The sequence below is a fragment of the Heliconius melpomene genome, chromosome 2 (assembly GCF_056956725.1).
Source record: "Heliconius melpomene rosina isolate 202511_hmr_F chromosome 2, ASM5695672v1, whole genome shotgun sequence".
In the NCBI taxonomy this organism is placed as follows: Eukaryota; Metazoa; Arthropoda; class Insecta; order Lepidoptera; family Nymphalidae; genus Heliconius; species Heliconius melpomene.
This window is the reverse complement of record NC_140390.1, coordinates 2611585-2631320: the sequence shown is the minus strand read 5'-3', so window position 1 is coordinate 2631320 and position 19736 is coordinate 2611585. Positions and strand designations below refer to the sequence as shown.

The window sequence follows — 19736 nt, the reverse complement described above, 5'->3', positions numbered from 1 at the left end:
TCCAAGCTCTAAAAGGAGAATTGGCAGACCAAAACGGAGATGGCGAGACGAGCTGGACCACTATAAGCCTGACTGGTGCTCAATAGCGCGAAATAGACCAGAATGGAAGAAGTGGAGAGAGGCCTTTGCAACAATGGCATAGTACAGGCTAGGGAAAAAAAAAAGTTAGATATAACAGCATAACCGTGATGGCGCTCTAAAGTTTAGTGGACGTTTTAACGTAAATAAAATGTTGATTTCTAAATTGAGAAATACCGTTCCTTTTCTTGCTGCTCCTCTAGACTACGTCAGTATCATCTGTTCCGTAGTTATCAGTCAGTCAAGAAGTAACTTATTTGATTTAAACATATATGTTCTTCAAAATTAAAAATCACATACTTAAAATCACTTAGGAAACAACTTTTTATTATAACACGATTTATAAAATATACATATTCTTTTGAAATAACTTTTGATTGACTAAAAATAATTTTAACAATATTTCGACACTATAAATTAAATAAGCAATAAAAGCCTCAAAATTAGCATTTCCCCTCACCCTACAAACTAATTCAAGGAATCAGGATGCAAATAGCAGTTATCAACAAAACGATGGTTAATTGTGGCTAGATCGTAAATTTCCGCTTACTTAGTGATCGGTGCGTTGGTGTCGTTCTGGGAACGCTGAACGTGGATGTCTGTGTCAATTGGATACAATGTTTTGACTGCTGATTGACTTATCATGCCAACTTGGGGCTATTTTCACCGACGTTTGCTACTTGTGGCCAGATTACGATGGTCCACGTGGTACCGGCTGTAGCTAGTTGTAACAAGGGAAATTGAAGGTAAAATAGTTTTAATTTTGTTAGTTTTTATTACATTAATACAGATTTCTATTAGTTTTAGGTTAACGGGAAGGACAACTTATAAAAATTGGTAAATTAAAGTTTGTGAACATATGCACTCATTTTGTATGTACTCGTAATGTAATACCAAATTTTTTTCCTTTATATTGTAAGTTCTTACTTCGTGCCAAATTTCATAGGAAATACATTATATTAACTTAGAAGCTTAATTTTTTGTGCTTCAATGGATTGATACCTCCACGCGGTCTCGAGATAAATGGTCTTCACAGGTGGACAACTAAATGATCCTATAAGAATTCCATTTTTACGTTTTGAGGTACAGAACCCTAAAAAACAATAAAAAAAAGTGTGACAACATTGTTAGCAACATTTAGATATAAAGAGTGAAATTTTTATTTAAATTAAATAAATTAATTTCATATGGATACTATGAATATATGCAAACTATGAATATATTTGTGGTATGAAACAAAAAAATATACTTAATTAATATAAATATTAAACAAGGCTCGACAGACAGACGAAAATCCTGTCACATTAATTCTCACACTAATTACAGTTCATTCATCAAATTAGTATCTCCTGGCATAGTGTTAACATATACAAATAGCGCTAACGATAAAATGCCAAAGGAGAATCAGAACGCTAATTGATTTTTGTTATATCTATCTAATCTATGATCCTATTCTAGTTATAATATGTTTTTTTCAGCTTCAATTTACGCCTAGTGTTAAAACACTCCGCTTCCCACAGTCCACCAGTGGCGGAAATCAACGAGACGCTTTGCTTCATTACCAGAACGAGAAAATGCTAATATGAAATATTTAATCGAGTGGAAATCGAACTCACAACCTTCCTAATCTTAAATTTTCTATTTCCCAGATAGATTTCGACTATTACATAATTTTTTTATATATTTGTTTTAACAAAACTGTTCTACGATTTCGTTCACGGTCCGTCGCTAACACTAATGGTGATTTGTGTGCCAAGCCTCGTTAGCTGCCACCGATCCTTTACCTATGTACATGTTATTTTGGGTATTAGTGCTTATTTTAGATAGATTTTAGCATATAAATAGATTATATTTTTTTTATTTTCACGCTGTTTCCCGCATGTACCAGGATAGTAGAGGGAATTTAATGATTACACAATGTGTTCACCACTTTTCGTCTTATTATAGAGATAAAGCGCGGTGAGCGGTGGAACTGCACGCCGTGCTTTGTCATCTTATCAGAATAACGAAAGTAAAATAATTATTTTGCCTGAGTAATAATAGAACCCACAATCGTCATGTTTATAGTCAGGCGTTGCGCTGTACCACTGGGAGAAAGGCCATGGAGATTTTATATAATGTTAGAAAACTCCTTAAAGATGTATCGTACACCGTACAAGCCGTTTTTTTAGTTATGTTTTAACATTTTCATACAATATAAAAACTTCATGCCATGTCAATAGAAATCTAAAATTTTTAAAGAGCAAATCTTGCTTTGTGAGTCTGATTTCCACTCAGGGACTAAAACAATCTTTGGCCATCGCCTGGCTGGTTGGCATGGCGTTGAGTTCCTTCACTCAATATGCAATGTCTCGAAAATAAGACGGGAAGTGGGAAACGGAATATCTTAACACTAGGTTCTCTCTATGTACAAAAAAATATTTATATGTTCAATATATGACAATGTTTTATTGGACATATCTCCAATAAAACATTAGCAATAGTATTTATTTTAAAATAGCAATAGTATTTATTTTAAAATTTGAGGTGCTCTAATGAGCAAGTTCTATGAAGAAAAATTTTAATTACTTAGTTTTTTATTTCCCAGGATATAAATGAGACAAACACGAGTAATTTGTAAAACTGAAGCAAGATTTTATTTTAAACATAATATGTCAATTAATTCTAATATTTTTATTTGTTGGAAGGAATTCCAGTAAGCGTCAAACAAATAAATTGTCCCCGTAGATATACTTCTTTGGGAATACTTAATTAAAAGGATCAGATGGTATGGAAATGGCTTTTAAAGTTTTACTTTAACTATTAATATGTTATAATTTTTTTAAAAATTTTGCAATATGGTTTATATTTTAAATATATACATTGTGCTCAAATTAGGTACATATCTATTATTGTTTTCATTAAATTTGTTTTTTCTATTTTTCAAACCATCTAAATGTAAATTTTAAATTAAGCCTAAAAATATTTAAAAAAAATAAACTTTGTTATACATACTTTATTTTCAAAGCTAAAATAACTGAATCTAATCTGCTACTAATAATAAAAAAAAAACAAATAATATCTATTAAGTATTTACATAATTTCATTTTACTAATAAAAAAAACTAATATTTTTTAAAAAGTTTTGTTAATTGTGACAAGTTTATAATAAATTGGAGAAGTATATTAATGGGAATGGAGTGCCTTAACACTAGATTACCAGGATCCCTCTGTCTTCCCTACTATTATGGTGCGGGATACAGAAGGAAGTTAAAATCAAAATTTAAGTATTCCATACTAAGCAATAAGCATATACCTAAAGTATTGGTAAAGTTATGACGCAGGGCGGGAAGTGTCGACCCGCGTTGGGCGTAAATCAAACAACCGCGACGCGACGGGACGTCTCACAAATTGCTGCTTTCATTCTTCGAATGTTATGCTACTATTGTTTATTGTAGATTTTTATACCTACTACAAGATAAATCTATACTTCTATCTATACTAATATAATAAAGCGGAAGAGTTTGTTTGTTGGTTTGTTTGTTTGTTTGAACGCTAAGATCTCTGGATCTACTGGTCTGATATACTTTGTTTTTGTTTTGTATGAAAGCTGCATTCTTCAGAAGTGCTATAGGCTATATAACATTACATTATACATAGATAGTAATAAATTAAAGTACTTTCTAATTTGACATGCAATTTATTCTACCATGTTAATAACAAACGTCCGTTACCGCGACATTTTGATATTCATCCTTATGAAAATAAATATAATAGTCACTTTTAGCATTTTATCTAGATTGAAATTATAGTTTACTGTATAACATACTAATAAATAATTAAGGAGATGTCACTGATACGAAATGTCCTAGCCTTCGGGCGCGAAAATATTCTTATAGTTCAAGCAGGCGTAGCCGCGTCCGGGTCCACTAGTTCTTTTTATGACTATAGGAAAATATAAATTATTCAAATTATATACCTAATCAAAGCGTGGCGTTGAGTTTCGCCACTTAACTAGCAGTGCATCTGGAATTTGGCGGAACATTGGATCGCTGTAACGGCGAATATGTCGAGATTGTATGGAGGTTGCTGAAATTGTCATATATCTAGATTTTTAGTCCAGTGAATCACAGAAAAAAATGAAGCTTCTAAGTCAACTCAATCAAAAGATATGTTATTCATCGTTTTTGCTCCATTATGTAGGTATGTATATTGAGAAATGTGTCGCCTAATCAAAACAGGCAAACAGAGAGTAACACCACCAACAAAGTCAAAGGCAAAGTCTGGCAATGGACAATCTAATATAAGTAATTGGTATAATATAATTACAGGTCATTTCTAATATAATTGACAAGAAAATATAAAACAATTGAGCTTTATAATTTAAAGAAAGATATGTAGGTATTATTTTTACTTAGTTATTTAATAACTGCCAAAATAACCACCACCCAAGAACAATATTCCCTAATACTTACCAGTGTTAGGTGCAGAGAAAGTTTCCGGCTTTATAAAATACAGAAAGTCTGGCTTGAAGCTTTGAGGTAATATTTAAGTCTAAATATAGCAAAGATGGTAATATCCTGATATATTCAAAAACTAACTTTACGACTAATCTAGAATGATAGAAAATTTTTAATTCCCATAGTTTATTTTTTATTGTAAAATACAAAAATAACTAACCACATAAGGGAACAATCAATAGAGAAAAAAAAATTACAAAACAAACATTAAACACCTTCAAAGATAACGGCCGCCACTCTGCGGACGTTTAGAATTAAATATTATAATAATAAACACACGACCGTCTGTCCATACGTTTATTTTGTTTAGCTATATCGTCGAGTATCGAAGACGTGTTTCTCTTCATATGGGATCACACAATGTTTATTAAATTCAGGATGAATATTGAAAATGGATTTTAATATTTTTATTTTTATCTGTAAATGTTATTTATTCATTCACAGATAAATAAGAAAATATATTAAAAGTATAAAAGCTGAGATTATCAAACGCATATCTTAGAATCTGTCTAAATAAAAGATATCTACATATTTTTTATTATCGTGGACCATTCAAGGGAAACGTAAATTAAATGTATCAATAGGAACGGAGTATCGTAACATTAGGTTACTTGGTTCCCTCTGCCTAATCTGCTATGTGCGTGATATAGAGTGAAGCTCCTAGAGTGAAACTCCCTTACACTCCCTTGTCTACCTACATGCCAGATTTAAACTCACTAGTTTCGTCATTGCGTTGTCCTTCAGTCAGTCAGTAACGGATCAGTTTTAAATATTTTTATTTACATAATATATCAGCAATGTAAAAGTATCCAAAATATTTAAAAAAAAGCAATCAAAATAATATTTTCTTTAATAAGTATCCTATTTTATTTATACAAAAAAAAACAAAACATAGATAAAAAACCCATTCAAAACATTTAACCAATAATTTCCAATTGAAACCATATTGCTATGATATGAGCATTTCATTGAAATCGTTATAGACAAATTATAACCACCATTAGGATTTCAATCCACTTATAAAATTATTATTTTAAAACAATAATAAATAGAATATATTTTATGGTTTATATTTGTATTCATTTCTTGGTTTGTAATGGAAGAACAAAGCTGGTTTGAATGTTACGTTTTTATAGTGCTTTTGTTTGTTTTTAATAGATATTTAAAATAATTTTGAGCCTACGTAAGAATGTATTTTTTTAGTTTCATTTGTAAGCGGTTTTGTAGTACCTAGAGATGATTCATGAAATTTCAAAGATATTACTGAAAACCGTAAGCTTATTATAATATTAGATATATTTAATGAAAGCCGTATGGCTGTAAACGTGAAGGTTGTCGGTTCAAATACCAGTCGTGGGAATGAATTATTTCAATTCCTCGCTCTTATAACAAGAAGTGCGGAATTGACCCTTTTGATCCACCACTCGCATTCGCCATGGGCAATATTTCGAAAATTAGGATGTACAAAAATAACAACTAAGTGTTTTAACACTACATAGATTCCCTCCGCCATACATACAGCGAGATACAGTGTAAAGCTAAAAAAAGTCTTTAAATTACTACATTACCTACGACAAAAATGACGTAGTGTTTTATCACTAACTTCTATTTACGAAAGTACTTCTACTTATCACAGTGCAATTTAAAATAATACATTCATTAACATCTAATAAAGATTGTATAGAAAAATGGTTACACTACACAATTATAAATTTATGATGCCATTGTTTGTTTTCATTTTCAAGCGTTGGTAATGCCAGACTTTTTTTTTTTCATTTTTTTTCGCCTCAAATACTTAGCTTGTTTAGTAAAGCGTGAGAATATGGAAGGGCGTGTCAGCGTTCAGCGCTGATTGAAATACCGTAGGTGGTCTCTATTAAGTACTTACAATTAATTATAAAAACTGTTATAAGTGCAGTAAAAACAGGAGCTTTTCGCTTAAAACTTTTCTCTTGATATATTCTAATTATTGGGCATTTTATGTATAGCAAATAAGATGTTTTTTTTTCAAAACAATTGAATACCCTTATGGGAACTACGAAAATCCAACCTAAGATTTTAATAATTTTTACATTACAAATCTTATATGCGCTGCAAACATACATTATATATTAAAACAGGAACATATTCAGTGTATTAAGTAAATAATACAATAGTTTAAGCGGGCGAATCCGCAAGGGGGTGGGGGGGGGCGTTGGTGTTAGTTAGAAAATATAATGCCAAATGTTTCTGTAACTTGAAAAAAACTAAACTTAAACTAAACTTCTGTAGACCTAAACTAAATTGCTTGAAATATTTAAGATGAAACGGAATCTTTAAGTTATAAGTAAGACTATTAAATAACAACAAATTTAATGATTCATTAGTATTAATTTTCATTATTAAAATATAATAATTATGTAACTAATTCTCTCTCTTGATCTTATACGTTATGAACTACATTTTTTTTGAAATAAATAAATATTATTATTATACTCTTCTCTTTGATATTATATGAATTCCGTACAAAGAGGGTAGGCAGAGGGAACCTGTGAATCAGTGTTAGGACAGTCACTTATTACTAAAACTAGGAAATGGAATTATTAATATTTCATTCCCCCGAATGGAAATCGAATCAACTAACGTCAAGTGTAGAACACGCACGCTCGTGCCCCTGCGCCACTAGACCCTCAGCCCTCAATATCTACAATAATTTTTACCTTTTATGTTATCTTGTACAAAGAATATAAAAAAAGTTGTAAATTATTTTACAGACACGTCAATTGCTCGTAAGCCAACTGATAAGCTAAACGCAAACGTTGAGTGAGTCTGCAACGTGTCATTTTTTTTATCAGCCTTTACCACAGCTGGTATAATTTGTCAAAAAGTCTTTGCCAAATACAGATTATATATAATTTATTAATTATAATATTTATCTTTATAATTTACATTATTCTTTTTAACAGAAACAACGTAATATTTTTTTTTTAAATTATAAACAAAAAAAATCTAACAATTAAAAATTTTAAAAAGTAAATAAATATATAAAACATAAAAATAAAATAATGTAATAACATTGTGCAAAATTCTTATGAATTTTGTATGATTAAAATGTCTAAAAATCTCAAAATAAAAACAGAAAAAAATATGATATTATAAAATTAGAATCATAATCAATAAATCTCCGTTGAGTTTCGTAACTGAACATGCAATGTCTCGAAAATTCAGTAGAAATTGAGGAAAGGAGTGACTTAACACTAGTTACCCAAGTTCCCCCTGCTTAGCCTGCTACCTGCAGGATACAGCGTACCTAAAGCTAACAAAAAAATATAATTTATCTGATATTATGACTATAAAAATATTTGAAAAAAAAACATGACATAATAATCTATGCATAAAAATAGCATTTTACTATCTGTGCACATTTTCAAAGCATTATTAGTTCCACGTGCACCCGACGTATGTGAAACAAACCCTTCTAACAGCGCTGCGGTGAGATTTATGGCCACTTATAGGCTATGGGACTTACTTGAGAAACGAGCTCGAGATAAAATTCTAAAATTGGCAAAAACAAAGTAAACGTTTATGTTTTTGCAAATTTTATACGACTTTTTAATTTTTAGCAATTTTTAATTTTTAAGTAATCGATGTTAAAAAAGCATAAAATTATGCTTTGTTGACATATGCAAGCTTGGTTTCCATTAAAAAAAAGTAAATGCTGTAAAATAAACAAAATATAGCGATCTATTACGATGTTATAAGAAGTATAGATGTGGATATTAGCTTAAAATTATTAAAATGTCATTAGTAAATGGATATGTTTCCGTATTCAGGAATTTGCTTTGTCACACTCGAATCGTGGGTGGTTGGCGGTTGAAGAACATACTGCTACTTAAAATAATTTATAGATTTTAGTTTATTATTAATTAAATGTAACATATTTTAAAACTTCTCGGATGATAACAAATTTGTAATTTTATTTATATGAATAAAATAAAAAAAATCCTACTTAAGTATTAGTAGGTATACCTACCTAAATACTAAACAATGGTTGCATAAATTTTGTATCCTCGTATTAAAAGAAAATACCAATTTTTCTCTCTTTTTCAACGAGAGATACAAACTATAAACAGAGAACTTAAAAGAAAAAATGCTAACTACAATAACATAAAGGTACAGCGAACTGATCGTAACTTAATGCTGCAACAAACGTATCACACAAAACCGAAATCAACATATTTCAAATTAATTTTAATAAATATTCACATTTTATATATTTAAATAACAGTTTCCTTGTAAAAATTAGTCGATTCCCGTCGGACGGGTCGCGTCGCCTAATTACCAGAAAAAATGCCGCCCACCCCAGTGTGTGCCCATTAATCTGCATTGACATGTTATGTATGTATGTATAGCAAGATTTATAGCTCACGAACTGAGGACGGCCGATTTGAGTGACATATATTGTTTCAATCATTTAATGATGGCATGTCAGCTCTTTAGCCTTTCATTTGTTATCTGTTTAATTAATCTTCTTGATGCCAGTAGTGGAACAGTGGCAGCGTCCGCTAAACGCGGTTGAGGATTCGGTTCTCACTTGAGGAAATGAATTATTTAATATTCTCATTTCGTTGCTTTGGTAACGAGACATAGAGATATTGCCGGAAAGTGAGGATTGGAATGTCTAAACACTCCGTTCCCTCTGCCTACCAAGCAGGATGCTTATATGAGGGATATAGCATGAAGCTATAAAACATGATACTTTCATTTACGTTAGTTCGTCACTCAACGATCCATAAAATGGGCGGAACGTGGTGAACAGAGATTTTCTTTATCTAACCCTTTAAAAGCGGAAGATGGGACAAAAATAAACCTTGTCTTAATAATCAGCTTCACGCTGTACCACGCTCACAGTCACAGGAACAGGAACCTAGTGTAAATACACTCCGATCTCTACTTTCCGCAGAATTCTGAATGAATGGTATCAAGAGATACCAGAGGGAAAAAATGGAAATATAAAATTAAAATAATAAATTACCTCGAGTGGTAAACAAACCTATAGTCAGTCGCGTTTACAGTCGTATCCTTATGCCTCTACACTACGACTGTTCTCAAAAGAAAATAATTTTATAAATAATATTAAATACTAAAAAACATAATATTCAATTATAAATGTTTAACAATATAACAGTAAATGAAGCCTTGGCTGCAATCTATAAAGGAACTCTAATCTCGATATTTGCTTAACGCATATCTTTCGTCGTCCGGCTGCGCTCGCGCACGCCCGTTGATAGATAGATGAATGAACACGTCCCGTGAACCGTTAAACTACCGATTCCTACTAAGTATATACTGATTCATATTATTATATTTATTTATACTCAAATTTTACGGTTAAATTAACTATTTTTGGAAAAAATGTTAAATTTTTTATATTGAATTGATATTTTTTTTATTACATATAGGTAGTTGCTATATATAATACTGGTAATTACGTAAGCAATTAGGTACTAAGATAGCTGAAAAAGTAAAGAGTATAATTTTTGTATTTAAACGTAAATTCCACTATATACCTACATAAATAATACCTACTAAAATTAAAAAACAGTTGTGTAACAAAAAATAATTAATATTTTCTAGACTACATATTATTTTTCTCTATAACATAAAAGAAAGTCATTAGCAATTGTAAGTATTTAAAATAAACATGTTTACTTATTTAGATTCATTAAAAATAGCATTTCTTGGCAAAATTACTAAAAAAATAACGTTTTTGTGTCTCAAAAAATATTATTGACATTGTTTTTTAGCATTATTTCGTGTCAAAAGTATGGCATTCGTGTCAATCGGCGGGCGGGTGCGCTTGCGCAGGCCTGCTGAAAGACAGATGGATGCACAATGTAAGCGATGCGCGGTTAGCACACGCCGCCGAATATGATAGGAATTGTTAAGAGTTCCGCATTCGGTGGTTATCTTGTTTGTTGTTCGTGTAGAGATCAAGTATGTAGGCAAAAATATTTAGTGTTAGAACACTCCGTTCCAGTCACAGTTACTATTCAATGCTAAAATTTTAGGTTTAAACATATTTATTTCTCAAAAAAGACTTTACAGTCACTTACATGAGATTTGTGTAATTAATGTTTACAAATTTAAAAAGTCAGTCTTAATAACTTGCAAAATATTCTTCATTCTTGCTTCTTCTTACTTCATTTAACTTAGAACAATAAGGTAGAAAATTTATATAATATTAATTACTAGAGGGTAGAAATGTTATTTTAGTATAAAGTTGTAGTTACAATGAGTGATTTTATATTATTTTTATACTAACATTTACTAATTTGATAGAAAAAAAATAACACCTATAACATTGTCTAACCTATGTCATTAAAAATTGAAACTGAAAATTGCGGGATGCATATACCTACTTAGGGCAATGCTTATAGAATAGAATAGAAAAAACTTTATTGCACACAAAAATACAGATAACAGAAAAAAAAAGAAACAATATATGCTTATAAAATGTATGCAAAGGCGGCCTTGTTGCTTCAAGCAATCTCTTATAGACAACCCTTGTAAAAAAAAAATTTAATAAAGAAGTGGGAATAACGTTATAGTGCACAATCAGATTAAATAAAATACAGTAATAATAATGAATATGAATTATTTTTTGTAGCTTTTATAGTAAATTTTTTGTACAATTTTTTTTTCAGCTTCACGCTGTATCCCGCAGACGGCAGGGTGGGCAGAGGGAACCTAGTCTTAAAACACTCCGTTCCCACCATTTTGTATTTAATAGGGGTTAATAGAGAAATTTACCTATTCTTTCTGTTTTGTACTGTCACTATGTTTATTAATTACAAATATCAAGGTTAAAGGCATTATAATATATTTTTTTCTATTAAGTTAATTTATTACTTTAGATGTAGAGGATAGTCAGGTCGTCCCGGACGGCGGGTGGCCCCAAGATTTTCTTCACTTTACTTTTCAAATACAAATTTTAGAAACTCTATGCTAATTTTTTAGCATTATTTTATGAATTATTATTGTCTAATCTGATAATTTATCGTTATAATTGAAAAAAATTGTATGCCGCTAATATTGTGTTCCATATATATTTCTCATATAAGATATATATAGGGGTAGACACCCCCGGACATTTTTAAGTTAAAAAAATCTGTAATAAAGCAATTTTAATGCATTTTTTATTAAATAAAGATAATTTATTTAGAACTTAATATAATAAAGATGATAATATATAGGTACTATTTATTCTTTGTATATGAAAAACGCAAAAAACAATGATGAGATGAGAAGAAAAATTACATCAAGTATAAAAAAGAAGATCGCTAAAAGATGGTTGGCAGCTGCCAGATATGAGCGAGAAGTACTGTCTAATATCATTTAAAAATTCTTACTGTATTCCGTTATCATAATGTTAAGCATTTCGAAAGAATATTTACTATTTAATAATAGTAAATATTCTTAGCAAATGTATAAAAAAAAAGTATTTATTGAAACAAAAACTGTGCTCTTTGAATTTGTAAGGAAATTAATAAAAATAGAGCGACATTCTACGACGTTATTGTCTGATAGACTGTAGATACCTATATAGAAGCTTATGAATATAGAAGCTTAACATGAATTACCATTTAAATGAATATAGATTTTTCTAAAATAACACATGAAATTAACATAGAATTTAAAATAGCGATATACCTAGAGTTTTGAATGTTTTGTAAATTTCGGATCCTTATTCTACTGAAACAGGATTCTAAGTTTATTTAACTTAATTTAAATAAAATCCTACAATAAACTACAAATTAAAAACTGTATAAGTAAGTAGTGGACGTCACCACAAACCAGATATCTCCCATCACCATCAGCTTCATGCTGTATCCCGCACACAGCAGAGCAGGCAGAGAGATACTAGTGTTAATTCACTCCGTTCCCAACTTCCTGCCGTATTGCGTGTTGAGTCGCAGAACTCAACGCCGAAATAAACGCCAATACGAAATAATATACCTAACAAACTAATTGCCCACATAAATCTATTATCAAATAATTAACTCTAATTGGTGCCAAATTATATCACTATATATATCAAAATAGCACTTTAAGCACTAAACACCACTGACCGTCCAGTTGTCGGGGCTGGTGCCACTCATCACGCCACTCCTGGCCTTCCATGGCATGTCCTTAGCAGATGATATTTTTTTCAATAGGTTATTATAAATTAGTAGTGTTAAGACGCGCGCGCGCAGCCGCGAGACGATCGTTTCTGTCGTCGGCGTTGCGCGGGTGAACGCCGCCCAGCGCCCGCCCACCGCCCTGAAGCTGTACAATCTTGGTGTTATTTATTTTGTAGCGTATATATTAACTGGGTTTGGCTATTAGGTCTTGTGCTCGTTTCTTGTTTGGTTTATGTTTATTATTTGGTTGGATGTTGGTATTAATTTTGATTAAATGGTTTTTTTTTTTTAATTTTTAGTTTTTTTTTTTGTTTTAAATTAAATGTTTTGAATTAATCTCGATATTATCTGTAGTTTGTACGTTACGTTAAATAATTTTCGATTGTTCACGCTATAGAGTTTTAGAAACTTATATAATTTAAAAAAAAAACCTTTTTGATTAAACACAAAAAACATCTCAATATTATGCTTAGTTTTTCTGTTAAATATCTATAATTTTTATTGGTTTTTGTTATTGAGTTTTAGGAATTTCATGAATAAAAAAAATACAGCAATAACAATAACTTATATTTTAATTTTTATTTGCAATATTTTATAGTTTCTTCCAAATGTTTGTTATTATTCTTATGAAAAGTAATATTTTAAGGAAAGTAAATACTAAATACATATATTGCTTTAGACGTTAGCAGACACCGTAAACTCGACCACATTGCTCTTCCAAAACAAAATGTGTTTATTTTTCAAACGCTTACCTGTAGGTGCCTCCTTTACAATAAGTTAACCATAATTTTAGATATAAGAATACAGATACGTATATAAAAAATGTGTAATTATAAAATACTAGCGGCCCGTCCGCGGCTTCGCCTGCGTGAACTATGTTATTATTAATTTCTGCCTCCATGAGTACCTACGTCCTATACCTAAGTGATGTCCATGCAAAATTTAAGACTCCTAGCATTTGTAGTAACGAAGTCTCATGCAAACTTTCAACCCCAAAAACAACCCTTTAGAAGTCGAATATTGCAAATTCCCATCTTAGCGAGCATCTACGTCCTATAAGTAACTCCTATGCAAAATTTCAGATTCCTAGCACATGTAGTTTCTGAGATTTCGTGATGAGTGAGTGACCTTTCGATTTTATATAGGTACTAGCGGCCCGCTCGCGGTTTCACCCGCGTGAACTATGTTATTATTAATTTCTGTCTCCATGACTACCTAGTGACGTCTATGCAAAATTTGAGAGTCCTAGCATTTGTAGTAAAGAAGTTTCATACGAACTTTCGATCCCAAAAACAACCCCTTAGAAGTCGAATATTGCGAATTCCCGTCTTAGCGAGCACCTACGTCCTATAAGTAACTCCTATGCAAAATTTGAGATTCCTAGCACATGTACATTCTGAGATTTCGTGATGAGTGAGTGACCTTTCGATTTTATATATATATACCTAGATATATATAGATATAGATTTTACTATACCTATTAAAATAAGCGAAAAAATGGTTTTGAAAAAAGATGATCATTTTGAATATTAAAATATAATCGGTATTGTTTTACGGGCAGCTAATATACCTAATAAAATATTAGAAGAATCTTTTAAAAAAAAAATTCTAAATTTCATATAATGGTAAATGTTTAAACTTGGTTTCACGCAACCTAATTGACAATACAATAATATCTTATCTTCGAGCTGGTCTGATGATGGAATCAGGATCTGAAACTCAGGTTTGACTGGAGTCGTTTAGATACTGGTAACTTCTGTAGAGACACCTCTACAGAGTTTTTGATCTGATCTAAACTCTGTTCATAATAAGGCATTTCCGTTTCCCACTTTCTACCGATTTCTGAGTCATTGCGTGTTGAGTAGCAGAACTTAACGCCGTGCGTAACCAACTACTACAATCACCTGTTCCTATACCTTTTTTAAAGCTTCACACTGTAACCCTATTGGGGTAGACAGAGAGAACAGATGGCCATACGCTACGGTAGTTCCTATACCTACCTACCGGCTACTGACTCCTCATTTCCACGTAGGAAGGCCTTCCCTTAAGGCGAAGCGGCATTGGTACCGCCACCCAACACACCATTTGGGAATAACGGAAAATGGAGGACGGAGCTACAAAAAGTTCCTATAACTAACGCTATATTTTCCAAAAAAATAAACTAAAATGTGGTCATCTCATCTGGAATTAACCAGAAGAGCTACTTTACTGCAGACGCGTCCATCAACGCCGTGTAAACAGAACGAAATGAACAGATTGATGCATCTACTAAGACCAGTGGCCTTAAACGTGTAGATACATTAAAGAAATTTATTTGTAGGTAGACAGAAGTAAAGTAGATAGGGGTTAAGAAGGTATTTAAAATCGAATCACGCTTCACGCTGGATCCCGCACATAGCAGGGTAGGTAGAGCCAACCTAGTGTTAACTTAAGACATTCCGATCCCCGCTTTCTAACATAAATGCTTCTAATATTAATGTAAATAATTATTTTTTTTACTCTAGTGGGTATCGAACCTATAACCAGTCGTTTATAGTCACATACTTGTGGCTTCTGTAAGTAATACCTAATAATACCTATTTGAAAATAGCTTATACCTTATACGATTACCTACACTCTACTACCTTTTTACACTCTACACTTCACTTCACTTTTTCATTCAACAATTCCAGAATTTGGTGAAAAGTGGAAAACGGAAGTGTCTTAATGATATCAAAATGTCTTAACATCAGGTTTCTAAGTTCCCGTGAAAATGCAAAAAAGCAGAAAAATATAAAAAATATAGGGATATTGTTTTGCTTTACATTTAATTCTAAACATTTGGTATTTTTCTTTTATATTATTTTGTTTTTAAAATAATAAACACTGAAAATATATACATATACCTACTTAAGTATTGTAAGGAACCTATATATTTTTTTACTGTATATTATATCTGTGTATATTATATACATGTATAAATTATTATAATTCGAAATTTTATTTTATTTTTTTTTAAATCCATTCATTATTTTGCTACACTGTCAAAAACATAAAAAAATCAAAAAATATTCTGATACAATTCAATTTTGATCCTAACCATCACACATTGGGCGTGGCATAGCATGCCTTCTCTTTCTACCTAATAAGAGCTGTTACGCTGTAGAAAAAGACAGATACAAAGTGGGCGGGGTTTAGAGAAGAGATCTTCCCACACGGATCGGTCTTAAGAATTAAAAATAAAAGTTGACGTTTTATGTTTCAGAGAAAGCTCTGGTAATATATTTTAGGTAATGGAGGCACTAGTGGCGCAGGGGTGCACGCGAGTTACTGTAAATACGACAGTTATGGGTTCGATTACCCCTGTGGGGAAAGATATTCTATATGTTTGTTCCTCTTCCAGGCAAAAACTACTGAATGGATTTACCTAGATTAAACTACAAGACTACAATTTTTGTAAAGATTTTATATATATAGGTAATTTGGCTATAATATAACAATAAAGCCGTCGTGACGCAGTGGCACAAGGGTGTGACTGTAACGCGACGGTTGTGGGTTCGATCCCCACTCGAGGAAGTGAAATATTTATTTACAGTCTCTGGTGTCGAGGCAAGACGTGGCCTTAAGTTCCGTTACTCAACATGCAATGTCATCAAAATTCGGCGGAAGGTGGGGAACGGAAGTGTCTTGATAGATGTGAAGTGTCTTAACGATAGGTTCCCAGGTTCTCTCTGTCCATCCTGCTTGTTCAATGGTTTATTGCTCTTCCCATTGGAAATGGTGAGGCAAAAGCTCTACCTAAGATCGTTTACGTTTTCTTACGTAAATAGGTCTTATTTAATTTTTGTTGTTATGTCTTATTTTAAACAGAGAAGGTTTGTAATTATTTATTTAATACAAATTTTAATAGTGAATATTATAGCGGCCCGCCCGCATTTCGCACGCCTGAACTACCCAATTATTTATTTAAATGTGATTAAAATTAGTGGGTTTTTAGTAGGTATGGTTATCTATACTTTTTTATACTAAATAAATTGTAATTAACCTGTTGGAATTTTACTTACTTTTGCTCGGAAAGAAAAGGAGAAAGATGTTACCTATGTTTGGTTATTTCAAATCTATCTGGGCGGCGCTCCTTCGCAGTAAACACCGAATTTTCCGGATGACCCCCGATCCTACGGCAATTTCGATATATAGATTAAAAAAACTGGCTAAGTGGAAACCACCCACCGAGGCTGCTGTACCAATTTCAGGATTGTAGGTCAACGGGAAGTAAGCTCTAAGTCTAAAAAGATTACTATTTAGTTAGGTTAGCTAACTTGGCTATACTGACGTAATCTAAAACTAAATCCTATACATATCACACGGATTGCAGTTCAAAGTACGACGAAAGCCAAGTCATAACAGAACAACAATACCCTCAAAAAAACTAATATTTAACCCAACATCGTAACAAAAATAGACTTTATAGCATTGAGTGCATTTCCGTAAAGAAAAATCCTGTATATTTACGTTTATTGTAGAAGCGATGACAGTCCTAACGACGCCATCTTCCGCCGCATTTATCTGTCATCGGCCACTCGCACCGGATGCTGTGAGGATCGAGGCGGTCTGTGATGATCCTCCATTCCTCCTTGTGTGTCTACGAACAGATTTTGTCTATTACTATTAAATTTTATATATTTTAAGATGAAATAAAAGTTCAGGCCAGTTGTTCCGCAGGGGCACTGACGACGGGTCGGTAATCGTTATAGGTTGTGAACTCGATTTTCACTCGAGGAAATTAAGTATTTGATATTTTGATTTCCTTGAAATTGGGAAATGGTAGCGTCTAAATGGAAATGAACTGTCTTAACAAGAAGGCAGAGGGTTCCTAGTGTTAATACACTCAGCTACGTGTGAGATACAGAGTGAAGCTAAAATCATATTACTAACATACACATTATTCTTTATTGCACTAAAAATACATAATAAACAATATATAAAGACATTTAGTTTACAAAGGTGGACTTATCTCTATAAGAGCACTCTATCTTCAAGTTCTACTACTCTATTTTGAAGTTAGTTGTGAAGTTTTAGGTAGATAGAGAAGTTACCTGTTCCATAACAACACCCGTAACTAAGAAATAAAAGAGTGGAATATGTGCAAGTTATAAATATGAAAATAATATTAAATAAAGAAGGCTCATTCTGTTTCAGGAACTTCATCGTTTAGATCGTCGAATCGTCGTTCAAAGCGATTAACGTTAGAAAAAAATATTTTAAATAATCAGATTTCCTCAACCGCGCCCCAATGGTCTTAATATTTATAATTTAACAATTTATATTTTAATTAAGGTAATTTAAAGAATTGGACAAGCTCAGAGTCTCTTTAACATCACAATGACGCACTGTTTACTGGAACTTCAAATCGTAAACAGATCAACATCTCTGGCTTTTATTTATAAAAAAGAAAAGACAAAACTCTTGCATGCGGCCAGTTATAGCGGAGGGCACAAGTACACGATGATGACCCGATGGGTTGTGGATTTGATTTTACAAAATGATTTTTTTAATATTTTCATTAGCTTCGCTTCGCTTAGGTAACGGAGGTGAAGCGCGCCAATGCCTCCATATTTCAATGGAAAGTAGATTTTTTAACTTCCTTAAACGTAAAAAAAATCTTTATTTTTTATCGCGTTATTTTTTTTTTAATTGATATTCATGAAAATTTTTACCTCCTTGATACAAGCTGAATTTCCAGACTAATTGAAGAAAATAAAATGGCACCTAAACAAAAAGTAAATTAAATAATCGGCAATACATTGATATTGGTCAAGGTGGCCATCTATTATTTTTATCTTTGCAAATATAGATAGTGTCGTAAAGCAGTCGTCGCGGTTCAGGTGAACGGCCGGCGCGCGCGTTCGCAACATGTCTCCCATATTTCCATCATCGATGCGTCTGATGCGCACCAAAATAAGATTATTGGAAATTTGACACACGACGTACAGGGTTGCCAGGGCGGAAAAGTTGAAATGCAACCACAATTGCACATTCAGCCAGCAGCAAAAATATTTTGTCCAATTGGAAATATTTTTTGTAGAATTAATATATTTCGCCCATTCCATAATAGCAACACGAGATAACATAAGCAATTTTATTTATTCTGTGTACGTGTAATATTCGCAATAACTGTCCAACAAACAATAAATAATTTAATATAATTTTCCAGTGATCAGAGAACTAAAAAAAATTACGCTCACGAAGCTTTTAATAAGATTTTTTCACCCCAGAATCAATAACATTTAAAAATTTTAATTGTGGGAATAAAACTTTAATACACATGTTTACAAATAACAATGAATGTGAAGCTCTAACCCTAAAAGTTTACGATCGAGCCTCTACAAGTCTACATACACTGCCCGATGCTGATGACGCATTTGAGTGGTCCTCAATATTTTCGGTTCAACGGAACTATTTTTATTAGCCCTCGTCTACGATGAAAGCACAATAATACGTACTTATATGTATAGTAGTTATACTTACTTCTTAAGTACTAAGTTCATTCGCCCGGATAAACGACATATCTACACAAACAGCCGTCTTGGCGCAGTGGCACAAGCCTGCAACAATAACGCGATAGTTGTGGGTTTGATGTCCAATCGGGGGAGATGCTTTATATAGATGCTAATTAGCTTGATTTCTTCACTCAGGTAATAAGACAAAGACAATTTCAGACTTGAAAGCGATTTTTCTTTTCGATTGAGGTATACTTATAAGTAACTAGTGGACCCGGACGCGGCTACGCCTGCTTCAACTATAAGAATATTTATTAAATATATTCATGAAATTATTTTCAATTCTCAATAGAATTAGTAAGAAAATATAAGCTCAAATAATCAAAAAGAATAATAAGTAGATACACATTATTAGAAAAAATTATCTGAGTTATTGAAATGAACTAACAAAAGGATTAAAAGTAACTAAAGGATAGGTATTCTTAATATTAGAAAAAGTACCTAAAGTTTTCCGTA

General features: G+C 32.0%; 1 protein-coding gene across 1 annotated transcript in view; it reads right to left on the bottom strand.

Moving 5' to 3' along the window:
* Nucleotides 1-12827, bottom strand: part of LOC146540335 (T-box transcription factor TBX1-like) — a 30633-nt gene extending 17806 nt beyond the window's left edge. Inside the window, exon 1 of the mRNA XM_085201472.1 lies at nucleotides 12688-12827. Within this exon, the coding sequence (XP_085057598.1) occupies nucleotides 12688-12739 (52 nt within the window). The 5' untranslated portion in view covers nucleotides 12740-12827. The remainder of the gene's footprint in view (nucleotides 1-12687) is intronic.
* Between the last annotated feature and the right edge of the window lie 6909 nt (nucleotides 12828-19736).